At 33.5% G+C, this 19829-nt stretch overlaps 1 protein-coding gene and 2 pseudogenes across 1 annotated transcript; 1 reads left to right on the top strand and 2 right to left on the bottom strand.

The window, feature by feature from the left end:
- Positions 1-5060: 5060 nt before the first annotated feature.
- LOC145052492 (serine protease SPPA, chloroplastic-like) lies at positions 5061-8627 on the top strand. The gene is made up of 13 exons (XM_079000316.1): positions 5061-5272; positions 5406-5611; positions 5737-5920; positions 6016-6153; positions 6276-6446; positions 6524-6695; positions 6766-6932; positions 7007-7076; positions 7184-7338; positions 7539-7641; positions 7736-7823; positions 7995-8138; positions 8270-8627. The coding sequence occupies exons 1-13, from the start codon at positions 5227-5229 to the stop codon at positions 8495-8497; spliced, it is 1872 nt and encodes a 623-aa protein (XP_078856442.1). The 5' UTR covers positions 5061-5226; the 3' UTR covers positions 8498-8627.
- Positions 8548-10045, bottom strand: LOC145052493 (UDP-glycosyltransferase 89B2 pseudogene; annotated as a pseudogene).
- Positions 10046-17975: 7930 nt separating this feature from the next.
- On the bottom strand, positions 17976-19606 carry LOC145052491 (UDP-glycosyltransferase 89B2 pseudogene; annotated as a pseudogene).
- Positions 19607-19829: the final 223 nt, after the last annotated feature.

Raw genomic sequence — 19829 nt, 5'->3', positions numbered from 1 at the left:
CGCCGAGTTATCTTACCAACTCGCTGAGTTCACTCTATATACAGAAAATGGGAAAACCCAATCCAACTCATCGAGTTTCCCTTGTCTTAACATATTCAACCCTTTTCAGTCGATTCTAAAGCCCCAAACTACAGATCCAACCACCTAGGGTTAAGATACCACATAAAGTTGCTAACTTTACATCTATGCAAGGCATCAAAGGGATAAAAACACTTAATCAAAGCTTGTCAAGGGACTTAGAACATGAAGGAGGGCCAAGACTTGATAAAGTTGGCAACTTTAAGTCCCCAAAGGCCCTGAGATGTCCATATCTAAAGCCATATCTTCATATCATGCTCAAAACCAAGAATGGTGCCAAAATAGGCTAATAATGGCCATAAACTTTCATAGAAGAAGATCTAAGCAATGAAAGGTCAAGATTTCGACTTTGTACCTTAAAATGGTTGCCACCTTAGAGTAAACACCAGATCTACATCCTCTCCCTTCAGCTATGCATTCAAGTTTCTTCTCATAAACACCAAAAATGCACTCCTTAAGCCCTCACACACTCAAATGGGAGATGAGACACGATTTAGGGTTTCTCTGGACAAAGGGGGTGATAAGGGAGGCTACAAGTGAGGCTTAAGGCCTTTAAATAGGGTACAAACCCTGAAAATTAGGGTTTTCCTTTCCAGTGTCTACTCGTCGAGTTGGGGCCTTCCAACTCGTCACCGAAGTCCCGCGTCCTCATAAATGATCTCTACTCGATGAGTTGGAGCTCCCCACTCATTGAGTTCTAACCCAAAACCCTAAAAAATCTGAAAATAATTTGACACCTGAGACGAGCGTTACATACATACGCTTCGCGTGAAACACGTATCAACTCATGACATTGTGTAGAAGTTCCATGTAACAATTCTTGTGTATGTTGATGAGCGCTCATTTCTGAATTGTTATCAATTGGCCTTCCGATTCTATTGGATGCTAGATTCAACCAATATCAACATAGTAAAATGAAAATGCAATTTCTTCATCCGAATCCATATGGAATCTGTTATTTTGAAAATACATAACAATTATATTAACAACATATAACATAAAAATTCATCCAAAACATCAAGTCATTCATGTCATATAAAAATCTAGTTCAAACTAAAGATCAAGTAATACGAAACATCAAGTCAAAACATCCAGTTATCCAAAAAAATCATCAAATCATTCAAAACATCTACTTATCCAAAAAAACCATAAAATCATTCAAAACATCTACTTAGCGAAACATTCCATAATGTGCTCCAACAGTCTTGACCAAATTCTCACAAATAGCTGGATTAATGGTTAACCACATGTGCCTCTTATCCGCACCTTCACCAAAAATAGCAACAACAGTAGTGTATCTTGGATCAAATATTCCTCATCCTAACTTCTCCCACTTTTCCATACATGCACCCAAATTTGAAGAAGCATACTTTTCCACAAATATCTTAGCAATTGTTGCAATATCTTCCCCGATTTCAAGCAATCTTGAATTCAACGCCTCTTTGCCCTTATCTTTTTACTTTTATTTTGACTCTTTGCCGTATCTGTAGTATTTTGTTTTTTTGATTGAGCGGAGGACTCCTCACTGAGACCTATAGTTTCTTGTGGAGTGCAATTGATGTCGTCAAAGTCATGCAAACTATAGTGGATTGAATCTTGAGTAGGACGGGAAAGAGTAGAAGTTGGCCCCTAACTATGAATGTTTGTCGCAGTCACACCTTCAAACAACTATGTATAAAGGTCAGGGTACGGTGGTGGCGTGCGTTTCAAAGAATCCACATGTTTGTTTGACTGTTTGGAAAAAATATTTTATTATTTAAATATGATAATATATTTTTTATAACTAAACAAAATACATTCGATTCTAGTTCCCATTCTTCTTTGGAAAGATTGAAAGTGTTGGTTGTTGAATTGTATACATTGCCGGTTTTGTTTTTTAACTTCAAAAAAGCACCAAACTTTGACTTTAGGTAGTCATAGCGGTTCTTCATTTGTTTTTGGTTGGCAATAAATTTATGTTCAATTTTTTAAGGTTTCAGCTACATTCCTCCAAGATAGTGCTTTCAAACTACTCCTTTCCCGTCCACTGACCGTAACTTCACGTAAACAAGCTTTTAGAAACGTTTTCTTTACACCTTCAACCTTCCAACTAATCCTATCATTCTTTTCTCCCATTTCTTTGATCAATTCAACAAAAAAAATGCATGTTTTAGCAACAAGTTAAGCATTGCAAACACACATTTTCAACAACAATTTAAGCAATATAAAGGAACATTTTCAACAAAACAAATGCATAATTCAGCAAAACTAATGGATATTTCATGATAACAGCAAGAACATATATGATTTCACTATAACATCAAACACAAATATTATGTCAGCAACAACATTGCAACATAATACTCAAACATAAAAACATTAAACATAAAAATTTGAGTATAAAAAATCAAACATAACATAAAAAATTCAACATCAACATTTTATCATATCCATTGAACACATTCAAGATTCGATCATATAACATCAAAATCGAGCATATAACATCAAAAATCGAGCATATAACATCAAATATTGATTTTGATTGAACAAATCAGAAACTAATAGCATAACAATTTCGATTTTTGATTTTCAAGTTTGAGGGGAAAGAAGGAAGAAATAGAAGAAGACCAATGAATTCAATTTTAAAAGAAAAAGAGAAACAAACCTGCTGCGGTCGGCAGAAGAACGAGTTGGAGACGGAAGACCTTGCGGCGGCGGCGGAGGAAGGCGGCGTTGTTGGGTGTAGCGTCGTCGACGTTTTGGGTGGGCGGCGCTGTCGGAAATTGAAGAGAAGAAGATGTGAAGCAAGCAGACGCGAAGGGAAGAAAAGAAGAGGAGAGGTCGTTCCTGTTTAGGGAAAATAAGAAAGGCGTGTCTCTTTTTTTTTTTCTTTTCTTTTTTTCTTTTTCAGACTTTGTTTAATATCTGAAAAAAATGAGAGACATTTTTAATTTTAAGATGTAAAAAATAATGCGCAAACAAGCGCTCTGAATTTGAAATTTTAAGACATTGCCTCTTAATATTGCAATTAAGAGGTAAACAAACAAACCCTAAGTCCATCCATTTAGTAGCTACATGGTATAATAATGTGATACATGTACCAATAATAGAAACAGATACATACACAATAACATAGACGGATATGGATAATAAAAATTACTGTATTACCCTTTATGCATTCAGTTTACATGAACACATATAAAATATAATTAAGTTTTTTTACTTTCATTTTGTTTCCTCCATCATATTTGCAATTTAAAGTTACTATGATACACATTACTAAAAAAGATACATTTACTTTCAGTTTTGTTTTTTTAAAAGCATCTTACTTTCTGAAATTTTGTAGAAAAAGGAATTATGGATTCAATGGAGGATTTGATCTTGAGTTTATTTATCAAGAAGTTGAAGTAGAAATCTATTGAGTCAAGTAGGATGCGTTTCAATAATCAAATATGCGTTTCAATAATCAAATAAGAACAACTACTAAGGTTTTTACTAATTTTGAAAGCGAAATTGCAACAGATACACGTACTTTCGATTATATATATATATATATATATATATATATATATATATATATACATTCTAAAAAAACATATTTTTTTGTGAAATTTTGCAGAAAAAGGAATGATGGACTCACAAGATTAGTAGATAACCCCCGCTAACTGTATAACATGAGATGTTTTTAGAAAACTAAAAGTACATTGGTATTAAAGTATTTTCAGAAAAAAGTTATAATTACTAGTTTATGAAGATGAACTAACCCGATTTGTTATGATGTCTCTTTTGTAGAAATCGTAATCTTGAACATGAGAAAACACAATACACTTCAACAATTGGAATGAAAGTTGAAAACGTGTTACTGATATGAAATATAGATGGAATAAAAAATATTTATTATTAGAATATTAATTTCAAATTGCTAAATCCTAATAAAGGTTCATCAAAATAGATAGGACTTGTAATTAAAGATTTGAACATAAATTGCTATTGTTTGTTGATGCGTATGGCGAGCTTGATCTATCCAAAGCTGTGTGATCGGATTCTTTGTCGCCTCCGCACAATATCAAGAGAAGAAAGTCGTTAGTCGTTAGCCGTTCCCGGGAGAGTGCTCCCGGAAGAACGCTCCGACAGTCAAGTTAGAGTGTTTCTAGGGTTTCTCTGTGTGTATATAAGTCAGAGAAGAGTGCTTACCTTGTGAGTCCAAGGGTGTATCCTTTTGTACCTAGCGCTTTTGCCTAGTCCGTACCAGACAATATCGCTTTTTGGGGGAGACAGGATCAGGGGCGTTGATTAGAGGATCATGCGCCTTTGACCGTTAGAGCGCTCTCATTGGTCTTGACGATAATGGCCTGACCCTGCTACTTGTCTCTTGACCGTATCTTTTGTCTTGGAGTTGGGAGCGTCCTTTGGCTGGCACGAGCCTTTCGTTGGGACTCCATAAGTGCTCCTAGCGGGCACTGAAGCCTTTTGTTGAGGCGCCCTGCTAATGGGAGCGTTGGCGGACGCTGAGCTTACTGAGCCCGACCTGGCCGACACGCTAAGGCCTTGGCCAGGGTGTGGTTTTACCGTGCTGGCTTAGGCACATCATCATTTGCAAATGTGGAATTTGAATGTTATTTGAACCAAAAAAATTCGGTAATTTGATGAAAAATCGGGATTATAATTAATATCTATCAATTTATGATTTCTTTTTGTAGTAATAATTAAAATTATTTTTAAAAAATGACACGTGGCATTATAATACGGTAGAATAGGACATGCGTCACAATGATTTTGTTTATTAGATGATGAGTAGATACATAGATTAAGATTCCGAATAAAAGGAAAATCTCAAAAGTCTTTTTAAAATCAATTGATTTCTCACGTTGAGGAATCATACAATAATATTCGGATTTTGACCCATAAGTCTTTCTAAATTTTATAGAATGAGTGGTCTCTAACTCCAAGTATATGTTCTTATTTAGATTAAGAATAAAACGAAAAACCAAGTCAAAAGTCTTTTTAAAATCATGTTCTTATTTAGATTACGAATAAAACGAAAACCAAGTCAAAAGTCTTTTTAAAATCAATTGATTTCTCACATTGACTTCATGTAATCATAAATTCACAATCATTTAACTTACGAAAATTGATTTTACTTGATCATCCGATTAATTACAACAAGAGATGGCCTCATCAATTGAAATAATGGAATCAAATCTCACAACATCAAGTAAGCATATTCTGTTTATAGAGTTCTTCGTAGTTTATTAGCCGATATATATTTTTAATTTGATTACGTTTATATAATCAACATATATATTTGAATTGTTGATCTGACACAAAAAATGATGATATTCTGTAAGAGAATCAGGAGGAGAAATGCGAGTTAAAGCCCGAATTGGCCGATTATGGCAGTTTAAAAGACGATGGCGATTATCCCAGTGGAGAATTTGAGTTTAAAAAACCAGGTGCTTGGAAGAGCTTCGTGGTGAAGCTACGCATGCTAACTGTTTATCCATTGCAACGTGTTCGCAAAGGCAGCGTTCTGAATATCAAATTGCGCGGCAAGGTTTGGTCGTTTTCACCCCTTTTGATTTTATCAACTATTGTTCTTGAATCGAAATTACACAATAATGTTTATCGAAGTGAACATATTGGATGACGAAATTGATTTTTTACTGTTGCCAATTTCAGATAACTGATCAAGTGAAGGGTCGTTTCTCTTCAGGATTATCCCTACCTCAAATCTGTGAAAACCTAATTAAGGCAGCATATGATCCTCGTATATCTGGTGTTTATCTCCACATTGAAACCCTGAAATGTGGATGGGCCAAAATTGAAGAAATTAGAAGACACATACTGGATTTTAGAAAGTCAGGTAGATTTATAATAATTGTTATGAAATTACATGTATATGAGTTTTCAATTACCATAATTCTGATACTTGTATTAAACTGTGATAATTCAATTTAGGAAAGTTCATTGTTGGTTATGCACCTGTATGGCATGAAAAGGAGTATTACATTGCCTGTGCTTGTGAAGAGCTGTATGCCCCTCCAAGTGCGTACTTTTCATTGTATGGTTTAACTGCTCAAGCATCATTTCTTGGAGGTAAGTTTGACACATTACATTTCACTTCCAGCTTTAGAATTGTCCCCATTGTTGTTGCTTTACATCTATCAAATCTTGTGATCAACTTCTTAACTTAACTAACCAAAGTGGTGTGCATAAAGGTGTACTTGAGAAAGTAGGAGTTGAACCACAAGTAGAGAGGATTGGTAAATACAAGAGTTTTGGTGATCGACTAACTCGCAAGAATATATCTGAAGAAAATCGCGAGGTTCTTACAACATTAGTAGATAATATCTATGGGAATTGGGTCAACACGGTTTCTCAATCCAAAGGTGAAGTTAGCTTGTCCTTTCTTTAGTCTTGAATCTTGATATATCAAAGCAATCGATTCAGATTGTTTCATTTACAGGAAAGAAAAAGGAAGATATTGAAAGGTTTATCAATGAAGGAGTTTACCAAGTAGAAAAGTTGAAAGAAGATGGATGGATAACAGATATAAAATACGAAGATGAGGTTACATCTATGCTGAAAAAGAAATTAGGCATTGTGGAGAAGAAAAAACTTCCACTTGTTGCTTACAAGTAATGATCTCTTATTTAAATTAGTTTTTTTCATCTTATAATCTTACAAGCACTTGTCAATATGCTCCAGGAAATACTCAAGAGTTAGAAAATGGAGCTTGGGGTTGACAGGTGGCAAAGATCAAATTGCAGTAATCAGAGCTTCGGGTAGCATTAGTCGTGTAGGAGGCTCATTTTTTGAACCTAATTCAGGCATCGTTGCTGAGAAATTCATTGAGAAGATTCGCAAAGTAAGAGGTATGTATATATATACACTTCATTTTATGTCATTTTAGGTTCATGTGTATGAACTTGTCTTGTTTTTTTTTCAGAGTCAAAAAGGTATAAGGCAGTTATTATCCGAATTGATAGCCCTGGTGGTGATGTTCTTGCTTCTGACTTGTAAGTTCTTGTTAGTATTAACCACAAGACATTTAACATTAACATATTTGATTTCTGATGTTGATAAGTATTTATTTATTTATTATTATTATTATTATTTTGAGCAGGATGTGGAGGGAAATCAGTTTATTGGCTGAATCTAAGCCTGTGATTGCATCAATGGTTGATGTTGCAGCTAGTGGAGGATACTACATGGCAATGGCTGCACAAACTATAGTCTCAGAGAATCTTACTTTGACTGGGTCAATTGGTGTTGTTTCAGGTAGATTACACTATCCTTGAATTTTCAGTTAGTTTTTTTTGTTAAATCTTTCATTATTAGGTGTCATTAATCATGAATAAGAATCTTAAATTCTTGGGTTTGTTAGTAATATTGACACTAACCACGATTGCTACTTAAAATAAGAAAAGAAACCATTTTTTATATGTTTTGAGCATGTTTGATCACTATTTTTGTTGTAGCTAAGTTTAATTTTGGGAAATTATACGAAAGAATTGGTTTCAACAAGGAAACCATATCAAAGGGACAATTTGCTGACATGTATGCTTCTCATCGGTCATTCAGGTGAAAGGGTTCTTGATTTATTAAATGTATAAATAAACATGTGTTAAATACGACTAAGAAACATTGTATCTCATGATTTTAACCACTATCACAGACCTGATGAAGAGAAACTGTTTGCGGAATCTGCCCAGAATATGTATAAACGATTTCGTGACAAGGCAGCAGCTTCAAGATCCATGAGTGTATGTAGTGAATATTTTTAAGCTACTCGTTTATAATTGGTTACATAATTTAATAACAAGTAATTGATGAATATATATATATATATATATATATATATATATATATATATATATATATATATATATATATATATATATATATATATATATATATATATATGCTGTTTACAGGTGGATAAGATGGAGGAGATTGCTCAAGGGAGATTATGGACTGGTGATGATGCTGCTTCAAAGGGTTTAGTTGATGCAATTGGAGGCTTCTCACGTGCTGTGGCTATAGCCAAACACAAGGCCAAAATACCTCAACACAAAAAGGTTTCCTCCTTTCTGCTCTCTGTTTCCTTTGAGTGGCTGATAAAAGAAACTAAACTATTTTGTATTTTGTATTTTTTTTTTTTTGTGATAATATTGTAGTATATGTAATCCATATTGGTGACTGTGTCCAGGTTAGATTGGTTGAGGTGTCAAAACAATCGCTTTCTTTACCACAAATACTGTTCCGCATGATGACATCAGCAACAGGACTAAACCATCTGAAGGATGGATTGATATCAAGTGATGAGGTGCAAGCGCGTATGGATGATGGGATCATGTTTCAGGGATCAGAAGGATCTTTGCTTGCAGTTGCAGACCCTATTTTAAATCTGCTGAAAGACTACCTGAATTTTGTTTGATCTTAAGTGATGGGGCACTTGGTATATTTTCCTTGTTACACATTAATCTGTAACTCTTCATAAAACCTTAATTAATAATCTTGAAAACGTAAAAGAAACTATTCAAAAGAAATAAAAAGGGTTTCATGCATCACTTTAGTTAGCTGTCTCGAGTTGAGATAGAAGCTGGACAAAAGTATCCACATCCCTCATCGATGTTCCATCCTTGACTGCCTTGCTGGCTGCTTGGCTTAGCTTCTTCACTTTAACTACTCGCTGCTCCCCCTTATAACTCCCACTCACCGACTCATCCAACAACCGAGCCAACTCTACCGAGTCAGGAACACTATCGGGTGCATCCTCACAAACTCGTTTCCCAACACCCAACTCGTCAACCAATAGCTTAGCATCTACATACTGATCTGCACCCACTGGCCATGTCAGCATCATCACACCCGCTGCAACTCCTTCCAACGTCGAATTCCACCCACAATGACTCACAAACGACCCAACAGCCCTATGTCTCAGTATCGCCAACTGTGGGGCCCAACCTTTGACTATCAACCCTCGACCACTCACCCGATCTTCAAACCCACTTGGAATGGAGCCCGATTTGCTTCCCTTTGCACACAAGATAAAATTAATATTGCTTAGCTCTAAAGCTCCTATCAATGCACCCATTTGCTTCTCGCTTAATGTGGTTTGGCTCCCAAAGCATATATATACAACAGAGTCATCGGGTTTGTTGTCTAACCACATGAGCAGGTCGTTAGGTGGCACCACACTCGACCCACCACGTCCAGTGCCATGATCATCGGGAAGCAACGGGCCAACTGCCCAAACCCGATCATGACCCATTTGTTTCTTCATGTGATCAATGTACACCCCTTCCAACTCTTCGAATGTGTTGTATATAATTCCCCAGCTGCTCATGTTAGCCAACATTCCCTTCCTAAATGATTCGTAATGCGGTTCTCCTTTCTTAAAATTTTGTGACACGGGGAGTAACTGCCATAAAGGAAACTCCGGCGTGTTTGGGATTTCCGGGAAAGAAAGCGAAAACTTTTGATCTTTATCACCATTGTCGGCATTAATCTCCTCCACGTCTTGCCACAACGTTTGTAAAATGGAAGAACTAAGAACGCCTGAAGGTGAAAACACAATGCGCTGGATGCCCAGGTGGGAAGCGAGTTCACTAGTCCACCCGAGAAAGAAGTCAGAGACGATGGCCACCGGCGGCGAAGGGTGGGATCTGAACCATTTAACGATGGGATCAAACAGTTTCTGTGTGGAAATTACTTTGGCAATAAGGGGATCAGGGAATGGGGTGATCTCTGGATCATCGAAAAGAAGCTTGTGGAGAGAAGATGGATGGGAGGAGTGGAGAGGGTCGAGTAGTGGGAGGTTGGTGGGGGAGATGACGACGGTGACGGTTAGGCCACGGCGGAGGAGGAGGTCGGTGAGGTCGAGTAAGGGAATGATATGGCCGGAGCTAGGAAAAGGGTAGACCAGTAAATGTGTTGAGTGCCTCATGTTTCAAGGTTCGATGGTCGATGGATGTTGAGGGGTGGCGAAAGAAAATGCTTTATTCTGTGATCTCGTGGATTGGGTAAATTAATAGTATACTTTTGTAACTAATTTAGCAAGATGTTAGGACTTCTAGTTAGAGACTTGGTGTGCCGAATCTTATTTTTTTAATACTGGTAATCTCAAAATTAAAACAAAAAAAAATGTTATGAATGTTTAAGATTTTTTAAATGTATGTGTAATATTCTTATAATATATTTAACCTAAGTGTTATAAATGTTAAATTTGATGTATTAAAATGATGATTTAATAATATGATAATTAATTAATTGGTAGGTGAATTGTCCTTTAACCAAGCAGAAGATGACTACTTGTGCTCACCGTATCTCAAGTTACCATCCAACCAAGAAGAAGATAACATGCAACCTAAGATCATGAAAATGACGAGGGACACTTACATCGTTATTATTATAGATAAGAATGTTTAAGGAATATGACTTGCACGACAAACAAATATCTAAACCATTTACCGAGTTGCATGTAATCAAAATCGTTGTTCATTTATTTTTTAGGTAGACGGAAGACGTGGTAGAATCAAAAGAAAAAGGGAATCCGAAATTCCACATCTTAAATATTACTAAAAGAGAAACCTTATGACATCATCTTAAATAATCTGGACCATTAATTGTATTTCAATCTTATTTTTTCCACCTTTAGATCAAATTGCTGACATCATCTTCCCCATATGGAATGTATTTAATTCCAATAAATGCTTTCCAATCATCAATCAATAACTTACATTCGTTGAAATGGAATGTATTTAATTCCAATAAAAGCTTTCCATATTTTACATCTTGAATTTTCAGTTATGAAGATTTTAATACGGTCAATTTTAAAAACATATTACTAACAAATCATTTCAATCAAGGCCTTAATATCAACCATTAATATAAATCCGTTTATATTAGTAAACCATTAATATAAAATCTTTTTTTTATTAGGAAATTATTAATACCGAAAAATCATATTCAAATTATCACATACATATACGATTAATCATTGAATCCGCGACTCACATTTATTTTCAATCGTTTCGTTCTTTAAATCTTCTCCTACAACATCGTTAATATTGCTTATAACTTTCATCATCATTCTCTGCTATAAACATTCGCTCTTGTGCGCTAGAAGGTCAGTACCTTCTTTCGCTTTTTATAGTTTTTTAAATTATTTTTTGTTCCTATATCAAATGTATGTATTTATATATTTCGATTTTCTTTGTCACAAATTAAATGAAATCAGTAAACTACTTTTCTGAAACTTTTCAAATAAACATGAAAAGATATTAGGTACCTTTAACAAAACAAAAATTAATTATCTTGGGAACTGACATTAATTACGAAAATGTTACTTTTATATATTAGAGATGATTATGATTTTTTTTTTAATTTTTATGTCATAAGAATCCGGTTAATTTTCGCATGATTTTAAAATATCATTGAAATTATTATGTTTTTGTATATCATATCAACCTACTTTTTTTTTTATCTTTGTATAGTTACAATAAAATTTATTAATTTATACAACAAATATAGATATTTCAAATTTTGTAATATTATTATACCTTACAAAATACAACTCCATCCAAAATAAATTTTCGCCAGTAATTTCATCCATAATTTCAACAAATTTAAATTTGTATTTTCTTTATATAATTTTTTTTTAATGATCCTGATTTTTTTTTTCTCCAAAAGTATATCAAACATTTACGTCTTAGATAATGCCGCCCTATTATAATTATTATTTTCCAAAAGTATATCCGTTTAATGAGGAATTTGATATAATAAAGGAAGTGAATGTTAATTAAAATGAGATACATATTTCATAATTATTACATGAGTTTATTAAAAAAATTAATATCAAGGTGTAAACATTAAGCATTTTTAAAGTGAAATTTCAGAATACATACAAACGATGATGTTGTACAATGAAATATAAAATTGAATAGACTGAAAAAAAAAACACTATTAAAGCAGTCAATCTTGAAAATAACATAGTTATGAAAAATTATAAATTAAGATAAAAATTATAAGATATTAGGAGATTTGTAAAAAGTACATTTAGTAAAAGCGTTACGGTTATTAGAAAAAATAAGACCGTTAAGATTAGTGAAAATACAATATATAAACTAAATTATCGCAATAGTAATGAAATGTCATTATTTGATATTTCATATAATTGGAAGATATATCAAATTACATTGATGATATACTAAAATTATTCAAAGTTGCGCCAAAAACTAATGCAAAGTTCTTGCGAACACCAAATAAATAAGAACAAACATAAAAGCTAACATTTATATTTATAATCAATCAATTTAAAATAAACCAATCATGATTTAGAAAAGAATCTACGTTGATGATATATTAAAATTAAATCTATATAACATTTAACATTTTATAAATTATATTACATCACTTTATTTGAATAAATGAAATAGTTGTCAATATTTAATGCAATAGAAAAAACGGTATATTGGTTGTCAATATATGTTTAAATTAGGTAACATTATTATGCAATGAACGTCTAATTAAAATGCTTATAAATATATAAATATCATAACTATATGAGACGAGGAAAGTTGTTCAACTAATAAAACAAAAAATGATGTCTAAAAAGAGATCTTTTAATGATTATATATATTTATCGTTTTCAATGTATTTTCTACACATTTCAATAACACCAATAACCATATATTTTTTTATAATCATTATACAATATCTATAAACGATTATATGTTTTTTATGCGTTTCTCGCGTTTAACGCGGGCTATAATCTAGTATTCAATATATCAAAGATTTGGGAAGAGGCATCTACTCCTTGATTCGATGACAACTCATGTAGAAATGTGTCAGGAAACTAATATTTCATGCGAGTAAATATACATTCCTAAATTCCTTGGACAACATATTAGATAGTTAGGGAATGTATTTGGAAACTTATTTAATACATGCAAATTTATTTCGATGATAATAAATTTAAGAGTTTTAATAAATCAAATATAACATATCGATTGAAGGCAAATAACAATATGATGGTGGAAAACTTATGTTATAATCAGGGGCAGATTCAAAGAGAAGGGAGTGGGGGCACGTGCCCCCAATGTTCTAATAATTTCTATACATAATAAATTGAAAAATTCACATGAGTTTCTATAAAAATATGTGTTGCCCTCAACGAAATGAAGATCATATGTGAGATAAAGATAGTAGAGACATGCGTTATGAGTTTGGGTTGGGCTCCTTTGCTTTTGAGGTTAAATTTATTTTCTCAGTTTCAATGTTCTTCTGTAGTGTGTTCGGCTAGGATGATTACAAGTAGGCTTGCACAAAAAAACCGGTTCAGGATCCGAACCGGTCACTGAACCGGTAAACCGGTTCACCATGAACCGGTCCACTATGAACCGAACCGATTCAAGAACCGAACCACCGGTTTGAACCCGTTCGAGATTTTAGACATTGAAACTGGTTTAGAACGGGTTTAATAACCGTGAACCGGTAGTCAAACCGGTTTAGAACCGGTGTAACCAGTTTAGATAGGTTCGAGTTTAATAATGACGGAACCGGTTTGAACCGAACCGGTTTAAGGATGAACTGATTTTACTATTCATGAATCAAAACCGAACCGGTTTTCTGAACTGGTTCGGTTTGAAAAAAAAACCAGTTTGCTCACCCCTAATTACAGGGAGGAGTTATGCCCTTTTTACCGTTTTCATTTCTTTTTCACTGTGTACATTGTGTCAATGTGGAGTTGGAGCATGTTACCTTTGTTTATTATTTACAATTTTATTTTTATTGTTTTTCACTGTAGAAATTTTATGTGAAATACATTATTTTTATTTTTTATTATATATTTTTTTGTTTGTATGTAATATTTACTATGTTTTTTTTATTTGAATATAAGGCTTATTATCTATAATTTGGTTATGCATTTAGTTCCATATTTATATATTTGTAAACCATATTAAATAAATTTAATGTTAAGTTTTTAATAAAATGTAATATGAAACAAGTTTTTGTTAATAAGGTTAATCTTTATTATAATATCATTATGTATTTGTAAACCATATTAAATAAATTTGAACATTATATGTTCATTTTTTGTTAATAATGTTAATATTTATTGCAATATCATTATGACCCGACCCGATCATATAATTGACCGCTAGGCACTAGCTAGGGATGAAAGTGGGTCCAAACCCGGACCGGATGGACCCGGACCCGGAACCGGTTAACGAGATTTTATAGAACTGGAAACCGGACCGGTATATAGGAACCGGTTCCGGGTAAAGTGGGTCTAGAATCGGAAAACCCGGAAACATCAAAGTGGGTAGGTTGGAACCGGATAAAGTGGGTTTAGACCCGGAAAACCCGAAAAAACCGGAATTTTTTGGTAATTACTTACTACTTAGTGGGTTGAACTTTGAAAATTTTCATATTGATATCCCGACTTTGGGGGGCTGTAACTTATTGAATACGAAACCACAATTAACAAAATTAGAGTCTAAAATCATGTACAAACTCTAAAATACACTTTGGAAAAACCCGCATGTCAATCCGAATTTAAACGAATGAGATATACTTGTGTTAATATTTTCACATAATACAAAGTATAAAAACAAATAGCTGAAAAGTTGAAAATTTTCAGTTTTGATATCCCGACTTCGGAGGACTGTAAATCATTGAATGTTAAACCAAAAATGACAAAATTATAGTCTAAACTCATGTACAAACTGTAAACTAGAAGTTGGAAAAAACCACATGTCAATCCAACTTCAAACGAATTAGATATGCATGTTTTAAAACTTTCACCGAATACAAAAAAACTAAAAACTAAAAACTTTCAGCTTTGGTATCTCAACTTTTGAGGACTGTAAGTCAATGAATATAAAACTAAAAATGACAAATTTATAGTCTAGAATCATGTACAAACTCTAAACTACATGTTGGAAAAAACCGTATGTCAATTAGAGTTGAAACGAATAAGATATGCATCTTGTAAACGTTTCACAAAAAGTGGTTCCGGCCCTAAAAGTGGTTCCGGTTCCAAAAACCGGTTCCGGATTTTAGACCCGGTTTACCCGGACCCAATGGACCCAAACCCGGATTACCCGGAACCCGGATAAAGCCAATTTTTAAACCCAGAACCGGACCTGGTTCTATATATTCCGGTTCCGGTTCGGTTCCGGTTCCGGTCCGGTTTTCCGGTTCTAAATCTCATCCCTAGCACTAGCTAGTACCTCCTATGATGAGAATTCCTGAACCCGCCACTGGTTATAATATTTATATGTAACTTCATCTCACAACAAAGTAAATATAATTTGATACTGAATTAAGAAATTAAGAAAGACCTGAGAAATAAACATTATCACAACTATTTGATTGAAATAACCTTTATCTATTGGTCGATCCAAAATGAAATTTGACATAGTTTTAGTTTTAAGACACCTTATATAATAAGTTTTAGGACATTTATATAATATAAAGTATCATATTTTTTTTTACTCATTTCATAATATGAATAGTAGTTTCGTAATGGGCCTAATAACAAATATGCTTATTTCTATAAAAGAAAAGAGAAATTATATATATATATATATATATATATATATATATATATATATATATATATATATATATATATATATATATATATATATTACTTATTTTCCTACCATTATCATTTTCTTTCAATTTTATTTTTGAAACACACATTCGACACGCACAAGAATACACATACATACATAGCTGCTTCTTATCAGATATTTTGGATTTATATTGTAGCTTGTGTTTGTAATGAACTAGGCAAGATGATTTTGGTACAAAATTGGCATGCTACAATTATGTTAAGATTCTTTTTGTTTTCTCTAATGTTATTTGAAAGAAAGTTAATTTGTTATGTTTCATATCAAATGAAAGCTATCTTGTTAATGTTTGTCTTTTTAATATATATATATATATATATATATATATATATATATATATATATATATATATATATATATATATATATATACTAACTTATAAAAGAAATCCTACTATTTCTATAAATAGATCCAATAAAATAATATTATTTTTTTAAGACGTTCAACTCTCTAAGCATAAAGTACAACTAATCATGAATAAAATAATATTAAATTTTAATCTGATTACATTTGAAATCTTATATTTTCCAAAAATTTGACCCGATCTCTTATCAAATTAAAATAAAACAAATAATCCATTATATAGACATTTTATTTGTAATTTTTTTAAGCTTTATTTATTGTTTATGTCCTCTAATCGAAATTGACCAATCAGTTGTAAAATCAAATACTTTGTTTAATATTAAGAAAAAATATCTATGTATGATTTATGACTAATAGCAAATTAGTATTCCATTTGTTATTCATGTTCCATGAAATATGGTTGTATTAATTTTATTATTTTTCGGTTTAAAACTTTAGATATTAAAGTGGATAATAAGATATATCCGTTTAGACTTATCTGTATCAAGCAAACCGGATTGTTAAGATTAACTTTGATTCTCCCTTTTATTAACTTTATCAATACTAATAAATGTATAAACAAGTCACTTCGTATGGATGTGTCCTGATTTCTAAAATGAAGGACTATAAAGGTACACTACACACCAAAATATTTAGTTTCTTTTGTATTGCGAGGGTTACATTTATTTGTTGCCGTAAAACCGATTGATAACAATATGCATATGTTTTGTGTTACTTGAAATCTAACATGTTTCCGTATAGAACTTATTGCCGAATGAGAAACTATTTTTCTCCGTCGCTTTGCGCGGATCTACGGTTAGTGTATATATATATATATATATATATATATATATATATATATATATATATATATATATATATATATATATAATTTTAGTGTCAGAAAATACATTTTTTGTGGATCGAGAAATTATATATTTTTTTTGTATTAATAATTAAAATCCAAATTATAAATTTTATAATAAAATAATGATCAAGTTGTTTAATTAAAATAAAAAATCAAATTTCTTATTACTTGTAGTTGAATTTGGAATCATGTTATCTTAAAACACAAATGGACATTATGAATTTATGATTATTCTTCTTGTAAAAAAGACATGAACCCACTTTCCAAAAACCTATGGGCTTGGAAGTGAAAAATCATCAACTGATGCTCACTTCTTCCTGATATCTTCTTATGGAACTCCCGACTTTGGTTATGGATTGGTGGATGTGGCGCCATAGCTCCCTTATTTCTTCTCGTTCTCGATTGCTTTTGAGTTTTGAAATACAAAAGGTAAAACCCTAATCCTACAAAGCGAGCACTAAATCGGATTATATTTTTGAAACACACTCCCAGAGATGCTTTTGATGAGATCTTTTTAATGCCTATACTGATTGTAGCTTGTACTTTTATAATGTGAATTGTTATGAAAAGGGCGACATGATTCGGTGCAAAATTGGCATCGGTGGTGGTGTCGAGATTGTTTTTGTTTGTCATTTAAAAATTTATTTGTTCCGTCTCATATGAAAATTGAAAGCTAACTTTACTTCTTTTTGTTTTGGATTATTGCTGTAAGTGATGTGTACAAGTGATTTGTATAAATTCCTGTTGAAAATTTATTAAAGGATTCGTTACACAGCACTTGATCTGAAAGAGGTACAAATTAAACTTGTTTTTCCACCCATTAAAATATTCTTGAACACAACACTACTCCGAGTCATAGCCTTTGTGTGCATGGTACAATCTTTTGGAATTACCTATGAAGGCCTTTGAATACATATTCTTCTTAAAAGGAGAGCTCATGTAATCTTTGAAAATCTTCCTCTGATTATTATGATTTTTGAAAATCTCTTCTTATGATTATAATCTTTAAACAATTTTGTTGCATGAATATGTCAAAATCACAATAATCAGTACACACCACATACGACTATCAAAGTTGAATGTATGAATTGCTTGTAGTTGTACAACCAATTTATCCAGTGAGATGAAGGTTGATCAAGATTGGCATCATGTGCATGAAGGAATCTTGGAGAGATTTATACTATTGGGCTTATTGGCTTTTCAGTCTTTTCCTAATGATATTAATGCTCACAAAGTTGGTTGATGAACATATCCAAATCCCTCATGGATGTTCCTTCTTTGACTGCCTTGATGCCTGTTTGGCTCAGTTCCTTAATTTTAACTCGTTCCGGCCTATCACAACTCAGTGACTCATCCAACAACTGAGTCAACTCGACCGAGTCAGGAACATTTTCGGGTCTACCCTCACAAACTCGTTTCCCAACACCCAATTGGTCTACCAATAGCTTCTCATTTGCAAATTGATCCGCACCCAGTGGCCACGTCAGCATCATGACACCTGCTGCAACCCCTTCCAATGTTGAGTTCCACCCGCAATGAGTAACAAACGACCCAACAGCTCGATGTCTGAGTATCACCAACTGTGGGGCCCAACCTTTGACTATCAACCCTCGACCACTCATCCGATCTTCAAATCCACTTGGGATAAACTTCAAATCACTTGTCTTTACACACAATATAAAGTCAACGTTACTGAGTTCAAGCGCACTTGTCAATACACTCATTTCTTTCTCACTTAATCTCTCTATGCTCCCGAAGCATATATATACAACAGAGTCGTCGGGCTTTTTGTCCAACCACATGAGCAAGCGATCACGTGGCACTGCACTCGACCCGCCGCGTCCCACCGGGCCATCTTCTTCGGGGAGTAACGGGCCCACAGCCCAAACCCTATCATGGCCAATCTGTTTCTTCATGTGGTCAATATAAACCCCTTCTAAATCTTCAAAAGTGTTGTACACAATTCCCCATGCGGTCATGTTACCTATAACACCCTTCCTGAAAGATTCGAAATTCGGTTCTCCCTCTTTGTAACTACGCCACAGCGGCGACAACTGCCGCCAAGGAAATTCCGGCGAGTTGGGAATTTCCGGTAAAGAAAGCAAGAAGCTTTCATCTTTGTCACCATTGAGCGCGTTAATCTCCGGTAGATCTCGCCACAACATATGAAAAATGGAAGAACCTAACGCACCTGCAGGAGAAAACACCACACGTCGGATACCTAGGTGGGCGGCGAGTTCATCGGTCCACCCAAGAAAGAAGTCAGAGATGATGGCCACTGGCGGTGAAGGGTGGGATTGAAACCAGCGGACGATGGGGTCAAACATTTGTTGGGTGGCAATTACTTTGGCGATAAGGGGATGAGGAGATGGGTGGTGGTCAGGGTCGGGGTCGGAGAAGAGGAGTTTGTGGAGGGAAGAGGGGTATGAAGAGATGAGAGGGTGGAGTAAAGGGAGGTTGGAGGAGGAGATGATGATGGTGATGGTGAGGCCATGCCGGAGGAGGTGGTGTGTGAAGTCGAGTAAGGGGATAATATGGCCGGATGCATTAAAAGGGTATATTAGTAAATGTGGGTTGTCGTTTGAGTCGTACATGTTTAAGGTTATGATAGATGGTATTGGTGTTAGAAAATGGGAAGTTTGATGTATTTATATAAGCTTAATAAAAATAACGAATGAAAGATGGTGGTTTGTTGTCCTGGTAAAACTTGAAACTCTACTATATTAGTCGATTAGGTGTGAGACCCATGTATTACATAGGTTTATTTAAAAAAAATTAAATATAAAATTTTAACAATTTGAAAAGTTTGAATTTAAAAGAAAAATCTTTTAAATTATTAAAATTAATGAAACTTTAATGTATTAGATACATTACATATATAAACCATTTTTAATAAATATCTTACATATATATTA

The sequence above is a fragment of the Lactuca serriola genome, chromosome 5 (genome assembly GCF_051521515.1).
Source record: "Lactuca serriola cultivar US96UC23 chromosome 5, Lser_US96UC23_V15, whole genome shotgun sequence".
Classification (NCBI taxonomy): Eukaryota; Viridiplantae; Streptophyta; class Magnoliopsida; order Asterales; family Asteraceae; genus Lactuca; species Lactuca serriola.
The sequence above is the reverse complement of the archived record's forward strand: the minus strand, read 5'-3'. Positions and strand labels throughout refer to the sequence as shown.

What these genes read in the sequence shown, in the direction of transcription:
- LOC145052492 (XM_079000316.1), top strand. Translation starts at nt 5,227, where the DNA reads ATGGCCTCATCAATTGAAATAATGGAATCAAATCTCACAACATCAA. An exon ending in ACTGGATTTTAGAAAGTCAG is followed by an intron (nt 5,921 to 6,015) that starts GTAGATTTATAA and finishes AATTCAATTTAG; the next exon opens with GAAAGTTCATTGTTGGTTAT. An exon ending in GCTTCTCATCGGTCATTCAG is followed by an intron (nt 7,642 to 7,735) that starts GTGAAAGGGTTC and finishes CCACTATCACAG; the next exon opens with ACCTGATGAAGAGAAACTGT.